This window comes from Stegodyphus dumicola, chromosome 4 (assembly GCF_044657685.1).
Source record: "Stegodyphus dumicola isolate Sdum_Otavi_A_Nest chromosome 4, ASM4465768v1".
NCBI lineage: Eukaryota > Metazoa > Arthropoda > Arachnida > Araneae > Eresidae > Stegodyphus > Stegodyphus dumicola.
This window is the reverse complement of record NC_140771.1, coordinates 176,112,830-176,127,527: the sequence shown is the minus strand read 5'-3', so window position 1 is coordinate 176,127,527 and position 14,698 is coordinate 176,112,830. Positions and strand designations below refer to the sequence as shown.

Here is a 14,698-nt window from a genome sequence, read left to right as displayed (position 1 = left end):
GCGCGGGGAGCAAAGTTTGATAAACAACGAAAACATATAAAGAGTCCGATCGAGAGTAGCACCTGAAGCTGTCAGCTCTTGAAGTAGAAACGTAAGTGCGCAAAAACATAGCTGTTGTTGCATAGCAATTAAGGATAGAATAGCTATTATTGATAGTAAAAGAAATGCCTTATTAGCCAAAAACAGTTTCTGGATGATCAATGTGAGTGTACAATATTGATACATAACAATTAAAATGCATATAAAATTATAATGCGTAGCAAAAAGACAAGATGAACATGAACAGAAATAAATACTACATAACAACAATAGCAAGACTGATCAAAACAAAAATTAATTCAGGTGACGTAGTACCACAAGCGGCCTTTCGCCATTTTTTTTTTACTTTCATAGTCATAATTCAATACAAGAATTGTGTTGTTTTGCACTTATGGGATTTTCATAAAGAATTTTTCAGCAATTTTCAGCATTGTACAGCTGAATTTTAGGAATAGCATTGTACAGCTGAATTTTAGGAATAGCATTGTACAGCTGAATTTTAGGAAGTTCGCGGTGAATTGCCATGTTCCTAAGCAAACATTGTCCATAAAGCTTCTTCATTTAATCAGCTGGGTTCCTTTCAACACTTTCGTATCATTAATAATTTTTCTTGTGTACTTAATGATGTTCATTTTCCAGTCTCGCGCATCCTAATGTTTTTAAATTTCTAATACCTTTACGTTTCATTACTATTTTACTCAACACATCATGGTACATTCCTTCCTTTATAAAATTGTTTCGCTTCTCCCACTACTGAAATTTCCTTTCCCTACCATGAAAAATCTGAATAATGCAATAAAAAGTATTGTTATTCTTGAATTATTATTATTATTGCTCTATACGTTTTATAGAAACATTGGTGGTGAACGGTTAGTTTAGCAAATTATATTATTTTGTTATTAAAAAAAGTTGAAAAAGAGAATTTTATGACAAGCGAAGCTTTAAATTATTTGTGATCTCTATAATCGGCAGTTCATGCCACCATTCTTTAGATAAAAATAAACAACTCATATAATGTCACGGTAAAGTGAGCTGTTTTTGGCCACCTCTTGCATCGTTTCCGTCTTTCTGAATCCAGCTTTTACCGATATGCCATATAATCATATGATGGTTATGGCTGTATTTCAACAAAACTGATAACGTCAAGCTAGTGCGATACATCAGTTATAATCGGCACTGAACTTGTCTTTGTAAACATTTTTACTTAACACTCTTCTCCATACTGAAACAGCTGAACAATTCTGAACAATACTTCGGTATTCAAATTTGAAACATTCTTCTGATTTTCTAGCAAAGCATTTATAAAGGTCTAGCCTAAAAAAGCAGTTTTCACTGGAAGAGTCTGGTTATATATTAAGTAAAATGATCACTCTTTTTCTGTTAGGCCCAGCAGCGGCCGAGCGGTAAGTCGCCGAGCACTGGTAGCTCGGTCCGAATTTCGAATTGAGCGAACAGACTGGCTGCGTGGGTGTCTTCATGGTTTTCCCCATGGGTAACTTGTACACAAGCCAGTTTTCCTTAGAACATCCTCCACGAAGGTATCCCTCTCCTTACGCAGATAGCCCTTTGGCTTTGCCGTAAACCAAACAAAACCCAACCTACTTCTGTTAGGTAGTCGCAGAGGCACGAATTCCTGGACTGGAACCCTATCTCAGATTAATAAATATACGATGGTCAACGTGTAAATAGCATTCTGAGGTGTAAATAGCATTTCAGAAAAAAAAAAAAAAAGTATTTCCAGTGCGGCGAGGAGTAGAACGAATCACACTGGTTTCTGACTGGGAAAGAAAATTTCATTAGTAGGAAGAAGCGAAACGACGTTATACGAAAATGAATATAAATGAATATAACATGATCTGTTGAGCAAAGTAGGAATGAAATGAAAAAGTGTTACAAACCTGAAAGCATTGAGAAGAGCAAGACTCATTGTCGGCTAAATGTCCTGTCGGTTAACTGCCCATGTCCGCTAAGTATCCTGTCGGCTAAGTGTCCTTGTCGTCTAAATGTCCTGTCGGCTAACTGTCCTGTCGGCTAACTGTCCCTGTCAGCTAAATGTCCTGTCGGCTAAGTGTCCACGTCGGCTAAGTGTCCGTGTCGGCTAAATGTTCTGTCGGTTAACTGGTGTCGGTTAAGTGTCCTGTCGGCTAAGTGGTTGTCGGCTAAGTGTCTGCGATCGAGATTATAAACTTTCTGCATTATTTTCTGATACAGAAAAATCATCCACATAAGAGAAGTGTGTTGCCGTTTGTCAAAATGCAATATATTTGTCTTTTGAATTTAATAAATAAACTGAGTGATTTAAAAGAAATGTATTGCTATTGCCAAATTAAGATATTATCTTCCACGCGATTGTGTGTCGTGCACCAAAGCATTAAAATAATATTTGTTTTTCCTCTAAAATTTTTTCTGCTATTAGTTAACAAGTGATTTAAATGCAATAAAGCTAGTTTCAATGATTATTAACTACTATCTGTACCAGTGAAGTTACATTAGCTGAATTCATTAAAATCATATAATTTTGTTTCTTTTTTACAATAACTATTTTAGAGGGCTAGCCACGCAAATAGCTAGTTCGTTAAAAACATTAACAGCCCTTATAAGTTGTAAGTCATTAATTATGTTAAATATTTCACTGCAGAAAATTTAATATGGTAATAAATGTTCAATAATTGTGTATGAAATTTTCAAAATTCTCTTGCACGAAAGCATAATGATCCTACCATTAAGAAAAAAAAGTTATATCCTCAAAAAAAAAAAAAAAAAAGAGAAAAGAAAGAAAGATGTAATTATTCAAATATCGTCCATTTGACCTATTACCCATATATAAACTTACCTACATGCTTCCAGAGATTCTTCTAGTGAATTGTAAATGTAGAATACGTCAACCTGTGTGAACGCTTTCAGTTCTTCAAGACATCTCTGATATTTATCACATAAGTCTGGACCTTTCTTAGCATATATACCTATAACAGTATTCTGCATTAACAAGAGACTGGAAAGTGAAATACTGCACATCTCATCAACAAAATTTAGAGAAATTGGCAGCTTTGAAAAGTTTTTAATTCAGTTATAGCTCCAGATATTGTTAATAAGTGTAACAATTATAAGGAAATAAAGACATTTCTTCTACCAGCTATTACGATGTATTCGTCATTATATCATTCAAGCCGTTTAAATATGCAAGCTCATTTCCCGGCAAGAACACAGTCAATTTTTCAAAACAACTGCGTCAAAAATTCCTAGTATCTCTACACAGTTGCTAACGATGCAGTGTTAGACATCGAAATGTTTGTTCAGAACCATCTTCATTTAGAATATCTGTTCTATATCTTGAATTGCTAAAAGACCCATGACGAGGTTGGGGGAATGAGACACTTAGGTCAACTAAGCGGATAAAAGTGAAGAATAAAGATAGCAAAAACAGCTTACCTTTTGTGCACTCAGTAGCAGGAGTTGAGTCTCCGAAACTATTGTTGATGATGATATGAGGGATTTATCCATAAATAATACGATGCAGATTTAAACACTAATAACATATTTATTAAACTGCAACTAAAATAATATAAGCGATAGATACATTAATGTTAATACAAGCACATGCAGAAGCTTAATAAGAACTATAGAACAAGAGGATGATGGGATATATCACGTGATTAACATAGTTGACGTGTTTGACGCCCGTGTGTCTTCGCATTTTTAAGGGTTGCTAGAAGTTAGTTAGAAAAACCATTTTATTTATTTATTCTCAAATACTTAATTAATTTACAACAAAAAGAGGACACAAAACTAGAATATTAATAAATTATTGAAATGAATGCTATAAATTTTAATTTCTTTTAGCTATCATAGATTTTAAGCAAACTTAGATAGACTGCGAAGTCTAAAATAACAAGAAGGTAGACATGGTCCTTATATCTCAGCTAATATCTTGTGGTTAAAGTAATAATGAAATGGAAAATTTAAATTCAAGTAAGCTAGTAGCCGAAGGCTACATAAATCAAATTAACGAGAAGTTGTTTCACAAACCTAATCGGCATAGATATCCAAATATTGGTAATTATAATGCAAAGGTGAAGACTACAAATCTCACCTGAGCTAACAGCAACGGTTACAGCCGCAGAGAAAACAACACAAGGCGAAAACGTCGCGGTACAAAACATCGTGGGAGAAAAGAAAGCAAAGAGATAACATCGCAGTTCTAAAAATGCATAGCACAAAATATTGTCTTTGAAAATAAAGCGGTTCAAAAACTTCACAGTTTGAAAACATCGTCGTAGAAAATATCGTGGTAAAAAATAAAGCACCTACAAATCATCGCATGACAATAACATCGAAAACATGCGTTTTTCAGATTTTAAAAGTTGTAAATGCATATTCACATAAAGATTTGGAAGCGCAAGAAATGTTAACGACAGTTTAAGAATAAAGAGAAACAAAACAATATATAATTTTCACCAAAACAATATCAGATTAACAAACGTGAAATAAAGTAATTTGATAATTAACTAAGCAAGTTTTATAGAGTTAACCTCATGCATTTATTTATCTTCTTTTTTTTAAATACTTTTAGGCTGTATTTTTCATGAAAAATTATGAGTAAAACTTCATAAAAAAGATTAATTTAATAATGACTTTTGTAAATTAACTATGTAAATTTAAAATTCTATTAAGTGCTGTAAATTGCATTAAATTTCTACTCATTTTCAATTTTTAAATGCTTAATTTCCTTCTTACTTTTTCAATAAAAATTAATTAGTTCATTCAAAACATGAAATATAAAAGTAAAAATATCCCTCTTTCCTTCTTGCCGTCCCAAAAGCATGCGAAAATGCATTTATAACTTTTAAAACATGAAAAACGCATGTGTGCGATGTTATCGTCACGCGATGATTTGTAGCTACTTTATTTTTTACCACTATATTTTAAATGATGTCTTTAGTTGCTGCGAAGTTTTTATTTTCGATGCAAAGTTTTTATTTTCGATGAGGATATTATGTACCACGATGTTTTAGAACTGCGATGCTTTCTTTTCTCCCACGATGTTTTGCACCGCGACGTTTTCGCCAGACACCTACAGCAACTAGGTAACATGGCCTCGAGAGGCAAAACACACTCTATCTTGCAATCTTAAAAACCTCAGTTTAAATATACCCGAGCTAATTTGCATTCTGGCAGGGAAACAGGAAAGTAGAAGTGAAAGTAAGTGTCTAAATCATAATGACTGGTTAATTTAACATAATAAAACATTACAAAGTAATAAAAAGATAATTAGAGGATGCAAGTTTGAGATTTTCCTCGGGTTTAATATGAGTAAACATGGCTCTGATTCCGAGGATGTCTACCTTTTCATTCTACATACCAGGGAAATCTCTCATTTGAAGGTCCACGTTGTTTTTGAAATAATCCCTACAACGCACGGCATCTCTTCCTGTAAATCGAATTTCTGTAAGAAAATTAACCTTGGGAGGGGGGAGTAATAAGCTGTTGAAGAAAGTGGCATCGAACATGAGCATCAGTGAATTTGAAAGAACTTTGCTTTCTAATTATTTTCATTTCGAAATGAAAGAATATACTTACACTGCGGTTTTAACTGCGCTAAGAAAATATTCGTGTAAATTGCTAATTTTACGTAAATGCGAATGTAAAATACCAATTCTTTCTTATAAATTAAATGTAGTTAACTAAATTCTGTCAATGTAATTTAGCATAAACCTATTTTTAGCTTTAGGACTCGGAATTCTCGGTGAAAAGAAATTCCCAGTTTCGCAGGTAGAGAGGGGGTTAAGAATGAATGAAAATTTAATGTTCAACAAAACTTTATAATATTATATAATAATTAGCAGTAACAAAACCTTTTTATTACGATTATTTAAAAAATTTAAATTTCTTGAATACTGAATTCTCATTAATCACAAAGAAATAAAAATTGAACTTAATTCCATGTAACATTCCAAGATGAGAAAATATGATTTTTGCTATAAATTTCATATTATATATTTGCACGGATTAAGTAACTTCTATAAGATTTGGGTTTTTCCTCCAAATGTGTTCAAGCTTTATTGCGAGCGGTTTCGCTAAAAGAATCATTTTATAATAGAAAAGGGAGAGAGAAAAAATATTTGTAGCATGGACTCACTCAGCTGATTAATATTTGTTAATGTGTATATTAATACATACAATGTTTAACAATGCTTTTATTCGGAACAGGTGAACAGGGCACTGTTTGAGTTGATTTATTTTGTGAACATTATTGCTGATTGTTACCCAAAGTTTGAGTTACATTGTAAAATAAAATAATTGACTCACCTTTGTTTAATCTTTATTTAATATTATTTATTCATTATTCAATTTCGTTTAATTTTCATTTAATATTGTTGACAACTTTCAAAATGTAAATACAACTTCATGTTTGGATTTATCCTCTATTTTTTAATTTTCTCATGATTGTATTTAATAGCGCGGTACCTACCCATAAAAATGTATCCACATCATTAAACGACCGCATTATTTTAGACTGTTTATCATTTTCAGGCAGCAAATTTTTGCACTATGTTCAATCACTGAGGGCCCACCAGCGGCCGAGCGCTAAATTACTGAACACCGGCAGTTCCAACTGGATTCGATACCCCGGCGATCGGGCTGACTGCATGGGCCGGTTTCGTGGTTTTTTCCGTGTGTAATGTGTATACGAGCCAGTTTCCTCTAGACTGTCTTCCACGAAGGCATTCCTCCCCTAAGCAGCTAGCCCTAGTGTGCTTTTCCATAATCAACTAAACCTAAACCAATCAGTGAAGTAATAATTTCACTAATTGTACATATATATATATATATATATATATATATGTGTGTGTGTGTGTGTGTGTAATTTGTGGCTTTATTAAGAACATGAATAGCCCGTCCGTGCAAATATATAATATTCTATTGCAAAGGTATTTGCAGAGTATTTTATGTTAATTAACCAGTTATTCTCTTTTAAAGTTTTATTACAACTTCTGCTTTCAATAGCCTTACCAGAATGCAAATTAACTGCAGAGTCTTGAAGTTCAGGGTTTTGAAAGTTTTAGATATAGAGCTTGTGGCAGCATCCCTTAAAGTTTAGGTTATATCATTAGCTAGTGAATCCCCGGCTTATTTGTACACTCTAGTTGCGCTTTTTGTTCATTTAATTATTTAGTAAAGAAAAGGTTATTTACAACCTTCTTAGAACTTTGTCATAATATTTTACACAGAGTGATAACTCATTCGTCCGTCTAATAAAGTCAAGGGGGCTTAATTTCTTCGCAACCTATATAAATCATGAGATATTATATCGTAACAGACAGTTGCCAGATAATTCTTTCGTTTACCTAAAACTCATTTTGTACATACTTTGCTTTCAATACTTTGATGGCAGGTTTATGTAAAAGTATTTCAGCATAAAAAAATGAGGAAATTAAAGCTTAACAAAATTAATTATCTCACCCTGAATGTTTTGTTATTTATTATGAAGTCAGAAATAACATATTGGCATCCATATGAAGTACGATGCAAGTTTTCGTTGAGAGCAAGCTCTTTTCTGCTAATATGACTAATCCAGTTTATTACTTGGTGATTTTCGTTCCCACTTGTGATAGTATTTATAAAATTCCCATTAAGTAATTTTAAGGCAGTATGTATCTTGCATGTACGAAAAATCACTCCAAAAGTTAGACCTCTATGCTGCTTAAATTAAACGATAATTTTCACTCAAAACGTCTTGATACATAAAATTTTTATTATTAATATAGTAATTAAAAATTGCATAGTACCACGTTTTTAATTATTTTAACGTGAGTATGCTCGGAGATTATTAAATTAAGATCACAATGACAATAAAAACTCTGAGAGTGTAAATAATACAAAGACAAATCTAGCTAACAAGCAAAATTGTAGTAATCTATTCTAAAATCTACAGTTACGTTTAATTTTTTTTTAATTCTGCGCAAAGAAATCTAAGATAAAAGTTAGCCATTAATTTAATTTTCTATAAATAATAGAAATTTGTTCTAAAATTGTAAATACACACATACACTGAAAGACCTTTTTAGAAAAACTTTTTAGAAACCTCATAGTTAACTTTATGAGTTATTTTAGAACTTTCTTGATAGTGGAGATTTATGTGAAAATCGAAGATGAACCCGCACATATACTGAAATATCTGTTTAGAAAAATGTTAGTTTTATGAGTTTTTTTGGACTTTCTTCATCTCCCACTCGCCTAAAACATTTTCAAAACTTTTAAAACAGCAGTCCTGAGAATTGGCACCTCGAATAAAGCGTAATAGGAATTTATTAAGTTCAGTTTACAGTTTCAGGAGATGCGACAGAGTTTTAGAAGTTCCAAGATGATGTTCTAAAGGATATAACAAAAACGAGTTTTCAGAAAGATGATAAAATATTATAAGGTGTACTTGAATGAAGAATCATAAATTATAGTGTACTTCGTAGCGGTGAATATATTTCGTAATAATAGTGACTTATTTAATTGAGTGGGTTGACAATGATCAAACAAAACCTTGATTTTTAGATGTAAAAAAATTGAAAATCACTGTTTTTAAGTTGTTTTTCAACTCCATAGTAATGACTCAAGAGGAAAAAAATATGTATATTTTCAAAAGCCGTTTGCTCTTGAAGAATAGGAGTGTCAGATCTCCCTTGAACTCGTTAAAATTTGGTGCAAAATCTACGCTAGACTCATGTTACTTTCTTGCCTGATTTTAAATAACATATTATTTACGGAATACATTAGAAACCAAAACGGAAAGATGTTTCATTTTTCTGTTCCCTCAATGAGGATTAAATCCTTGTGAGATATGTTTTCTTCCGCCATTTTAAGAATAACTAATAAAATAGATGGAAAAAATTAAATTAATAAGTTATTCTTTATAGCATGAAGTAAAAAAAAGTATAAAACTTATCTTCTGTTGAAGATATTTAGAGTAAGAAGTTTTACTATCAGTTATTCTTGGTCGAACTAATAAAAACATGTCTTAAACCAGAAACATAAGCATTTATTATTTAAAAATTATTCAAATCTTCAAATTTCATGAATCTTGAAAATTCGTCATTCGAAAATTTGAATCATCGGGCATTTTTCGTCACTGGTATCTTTCTAATTTTAACTTGAGAAATCCTTTCACTTTTTAAACAAAATTTTAGTATTAGTTCTATTACCATCCAGTAGAAGTGTTAGCTAAAAATATAACTAAAGATGTGATTTATCCTAAATTTCCTTCAATTTGAAACTTAAAATATTATTGAGACTTATTCGCTTTCAAAGTCTCCAACTTCTCGAACTCTTCATTTACATAAGGATAAAATAAGAAGAATAAAGAAAAGGAAATTGCTTAATATCAAAAGTTTTCAATTAATGCAAACTTCAAAATCTGCCTTTAAGGGGAAACTAATTTAAAAAATACATTTTCTAAAAATATAACTAAATAAAGCAAATAAAATTCAGTCAATTATGCACATACGTATTAAAATCTCTGCAGCTTTCTAAGGATTTATTTTTTCAAGTTAATTTAACATAAAATGTTTACGTAACAGTCTGATCTTTTTTGTATTTCCTTAGAACACTTTTAAATTAAATATAGAATAGGAAGGAAAGATTCACAGAGAACAGAATTCCTGCTGTGCGGTAAAAGTAATTAGACCGAGATTCCCAACCTTTTTGTCCCTAAGAGCACATTGTAGAATACCTGTTGAACGTGGGCACTATTTGCTTTTTCAAAGGTAATCTATAGTTCGATAGAGTTAATAATACATGCACATAAAAAAAGAGATCGGTCACACTTCGCTTTGTGCTACTATCAGTGTTGGATGCAATTTCTATTTGATTCAAAATGAGAAAATATTCGCATAGAATTTTATTGAAACATTTTTATTGTGATCGCACAGCGACAGGCACACGTTAAACGACCGGCGGGCGCAATGATGCTCGGGTGGCATAGGGTTGGGAACCCTATGCCACCCGACATTATCGAAACATAAGACATTATCGAAACCATAAGTCAATGAAATATCATAACTAAACTAACTTGATAAAATAGCTTCAGTTAATTCAGATGAGCATGCCAAATGTATAGCAACAAATAAAATTACTTACCTAATAAGAAACACATGTAAATAAAAATGTGTCGCATTCTGGGTGAAAAAGGAAATGTACAATTTTCAAGCAAAAATTACACTTATTCTCTGATTTAAATGAACACTACTTTTATAAAGCATATAAAGAATATTTAATGGTGGTTAAAATGAAAGAACTTTGATCCTTTAATGTTAGGTATCTCGTGAACATATTTGCCACCTTTGTGATGACGATAGCTGTCAAACGGAAGGAAGCTGAAAAATGAGTAAAAGCTTGGAGAAAGGACTTCCTGCTGATGTATGTATGTGTAAGACTCTTAGTATTAGAAAAGAAATATTTCCCATTTCTTAACTACTTTCACAGAATTGAGTATCTATCTACTGATCTTAACCTTAATGCAGAGCAAAGTAACACTCTAGTTCCTTACAAAAAGCAAATTTCACTTCCTTTTACCTTCAAGGAGCATAACACGTCAGGTCAAGGTGGGAAAACATCGTTTTTGAATCAAAAATAAAATATTTTATAAATCTGCTTGCTACAGTTGCTGTATTTTTGAAGAAATATCATTTCGAAAATTCACATATTTTGTGTACTTAAATGTAAATTATTACCTCATTGATAAAATATACACCTTGAAATATTACGTTGTGGCATTAAGTTCCCCCTGCCTTTGGGAATTTTAAAATCATTTTCTCAAAACATAATTTAGGTTAATAAAGTAAACTAAGCATTATTTCAAATAAAATTCATCTCGCATTATATTATCTCAGAGCTGCTAATAACCCTGTTAAGTGCTGTTTTATAAAAGTATACCGATTAGTCAAACAAGTTTACCAATTAGTCAAACAAGTTTAATTACACCATTATGTAAACTGAATTGAATAACAGCAGATTCTCAATCATCTGATACAAAATGGACTGAAAGTTGATAGAATAACCCGAATGGTAGGATACTATGGATCATCAATTAAAATAGATGAGCTGAATAATAATTGCATTTTATTAAAAATTTGGCGCAACAAAAAATTAGGCATATTAATGGCATGTTTAAATTTTAATTAATTAATTTTTTTAGCATAGTAGCATAATTAATTCGCTACATGTATCAGATCTATTCTCAAATTTGTCTATGAGCGCACAAAATATAAAATTTGTATATTTTTTTAATCGTATCCCAATAAAAACATTGGATTTAATATGCCCAATAAAATGCTTTATTTTTAGACAATGGAAAATATTTTTACATATTTACAGCAGGCAAATGTTGCGATTTAAGAATGAAAAATAATGTCAGGCTAGTCTTCCTAGGATTTTAAGTTTGGAATTGTCGGGACTTCCAATAATGTTGTCATTCACAATAGATCACAACCCAGCTGGCTTTCAACATACCAGCTGGGTGATTTAATGTCTGCCTTCGAGCTTGGGTCCTCAGATTTCTTTATCAAACTGTAAACTCTTGTTTCATTAGATGCCCTTTCAGTTCCAAAGATTTCACGATGCTTGTAGAGACTTATTTAGTTTTAAACTAACCAGTTTGATTCAGATATTTACCTTTTCTATTTTCTCTCATTTCCTTTACTGCCAGAATGATATTTTAGTTTCACACGTCATGCAAAGTAAGGTAGAAAAATATTATTTAAGCTGGTGCCTTAGTTACACAATACTTAATTGTACATAATACTTAAATTCCTGATATTGCCTTATTCGATGATTCTGGAGGACAACAACCAAAACTCTAATATGTTTAATCTCTACCATGTTTTAAAGTATCTAGTAAGAAATGCTTTCTGCGTATATAATGCAAGTATGAATTGCAAATAAATTTGCTTAGAAAATTACCCACAAAATATAACTTCTTTGTATGGCAAAAAGCTCTCGTGAATTTTTCTAAGAGAAACACAGTCCACCCCGGGCTATAAATTTTTATGGGCGGCTGTTTTCGCGTAAAACATTGTTCTATAGTGTTCAGTAAGGTGGATCGTCGAAGAAGGTGAAGAATAATTAGGTTCTAAATTGCCATAAAAATTTAAACTGAGAAAATAAAAGTTTTTACCCTAGCCAAGGTACTGAAAGAAATCACGGCGTGATTTCATGAGCTACATACTTTTGTTATACCTTTCTTATTCCGTCAGAACTATCAAATTAAAATTACGAATATAACTAAATTATGATCACAGTGACATTTATAAAGAAAACTTTTCGTTAAAAAAAGCAGTCTTTTACAGTTTTATTTCCGTCATTGTTAGGGAAATCGAAACAGGAAAGTGGAAAGGCAGTCCTTTTATTCTTTTTAAATTTATTCTAAAATACAATTCTAGAACAAAGTTCTCTAGAACAAACTCTAGAACTCTAGAACAAAGTTCTAAATATTGTAATACTAGTTCGAACTTTTCTCTCAATTGCTATAAGTGTTGCTAGTTGTGAGAAGAGTTTTCTGAATAAAAATTGTTTAAGAAACATTTAGAATATATAAAAGTAGGTTTTGCATTTAAGGAATCTTTCTGTACTTTTTACATAACAGCAAGAGCCATCAGATAAACCTCTACAACGTCATCAATGGTTTTCCAAACGAAATACTAATAATAAAAATAATAATATAATTTTAAAATATTCGAATTAAATATTCTCTTGAAAAATTAACGTAGATTTTAAAATTATTTCCCTGCAAGTCATTTTTCATATTTTTTTGAAGTTATTTGCTTGTATATTAAGAGCGGTAGCAAATTCAGGAACCTCCCCAAGCAACAAATTAAGGGACCATTCCGTACGGCATAAGCCACTGAATGCATGCATCGAATAAATTTTTTCAGCTTTATTTCATTTGTAAGCATAATCTTTAAACTCAATATTAATTACTTTATAGAGTGATGAGACTTATTTAAGACATGGAAACGTGGAAAATGAACAATGCCCTCTCCAGGAATCGAACTCTGGACCTCCCGATTGCTAGTCAGACGTACGTTTAACTAGAGTACAAAGATACATACTAAAAAGAGAAAAAAATCAGTTCCAATTAAAATTTATTACTTTTACATGTATATTTAATTCCATATTCAAGAAAAATAGATTTATGACAACTATGATGTGAATGATGTTTGGTTACATGTGTTTATACAATTCTTAAAATCAAAATTACTAGTTTCAACTCAATTTTTTTAGGTTTTGGTTTTTCCTGCATTCATTCATACTATGATGATCTGGTAATTTTTTTAGAAGTAATAAAGAAAATAAATACGTTATATATTTTCTTGACTCATAAGTGAGTTATGAAAGCTTTTAATTTAAAACTATAAAGCTTTTAATTTAAAACTCCTTTGATCTTGCTAACACAGTATAATAGCACTGAACGCATCATAGCATAATAATAGAAAAAGAAAGTACTTTTATTGTATGACATAATGAAGACACCTACATAGCTTTTTTCTAAAATACAGTAAAAAAAAAAAATGATGAAAACATCAAGTGAATGTAACACATATCTAACGTTGAATTAAACTGAGAACTTAATATTTGAAAATAAGGCACAAAGCAACAAGGATCCTAAGAAGCAAACATAAGAAACAGTTATTGAACTCGCTGTGTCTGGTCGGTATCCTTTCACGTATTTAGGATGAGGCTTAGAGACGGTTGATCCCGTGTAATCTGAAGTAGGAGCTGTAACATCATCATCGTCTGAAGTGGTCTTTCGCATGAAAAGACCTTGGTCTCTGTAAGCTGGGTGGCAGTAAGCATTGATCCCAATCTTGATGACATCCCCGAAAATTTCTTTCAGCAACCCGAAAGGTCTTTCTCCACAACTCTGCAAAGTTTCTTCGATACATTGCGTCGTTTCAGTGACAATCCTGAAGAAAAAGAAAAAAGTTGTAAAATATAAAAGGTAATCCAATTTTCATTTAACTTTTAAAGTTTTGTATTTCAGTGAATTTTTTATACATAACACAGCAAATAGCTCAAAAAACATAAAGTCACGAAGTTTTATGTTTTAACCCAAAAGTCTCGAAACAGGATTTTGCATTGTTTCACTTTTCATTTAAGTCTGTTGCTGTTTGGAAAAAAATAAGTTATTATTACTTTAAATTTATTCTGCCTGTTATTAATTAACAAATTAAACTATTTAAAACCAATAGTTACATATTATAAAAATATTACTTTTTACATTTTAATCTGATTGATTTAAATAAAAATACATTTAATTCATGATATATCTAACTAAAAACATATAATATTTTTACAGAATTACATTAAAAAGGTTTAACGTTTAAAATACACACATACATAACGTTCGCAAGTTAGTCTAAACGCATGTTGAAATTTCGCTACTCCATCTTATTATGTCTATTGATAATCTCTGTTGATATATCATATTAAACTTTAAAAGAGCCCTTTTGGGTGATCGTTAAAATCTGAATCCATCCAGTTTTTTTTTTTAAATTATATTAACTTTTTAAGTACAATTATATTCAAAATGCTAAAAAAATGAACGGTTAGCAGGAAGAATCGGTGTAATGTGAAGAAAGTGTCAGAACTACAGTTTTAATGGTTAACTAGAACT

At 31.3% G+C, this 14,698-nt stretch overlaps 2 protein-coding genes across 2 annotated transcripts in view; both read right to left on the bottom strand.

The window, feature by feature from the left end:
- LOC118201663 (uncharacterized) overlaps window positions 1–10,390 on the bottom strand; it is a 48,984-nt gene extending 38,594 nt beyond the window's left edge. The window contains exons 1-2 of the mRNA XM_035373802.2: window positions 10,165–10,390; window positions 2,873–3,002 (exon numbers count right to left, since the gene is read on the bottom strand). Of these exons, the coding sequence (XP_035229693.1) occupies window positions 2,873–3,002; window positions 10,165–10,201 (167 nt within the window). The 5' untranslated portion in view covers window positions 10,202–10,390. The remainder of the gene's footprint in view (window positions 1–2,872; window positions 3,003–10,164) is intronic.
- A 2,759-nt stretch (window positions 10,391–13,149) lies between these two features.
- Window positions 13,150–14,698, bottom strand: part of LOC146997751 (uncharacterized) — a 50,828-nt gene continuing 49,279 nt past the window's right edge. The window contains exon 5 of the mRNA XM_085815802.1: window positions 13,150–13,988. Within this exon, the coding sequence (XP_085671928.1) occupies window positions 13,637–13,988 (352 nt within the window). The 3' untranslated portion in view covers window positions 13,150–13,636. The remainder of the gene's footprint in view (window positions 13,989–14,698) is intronic.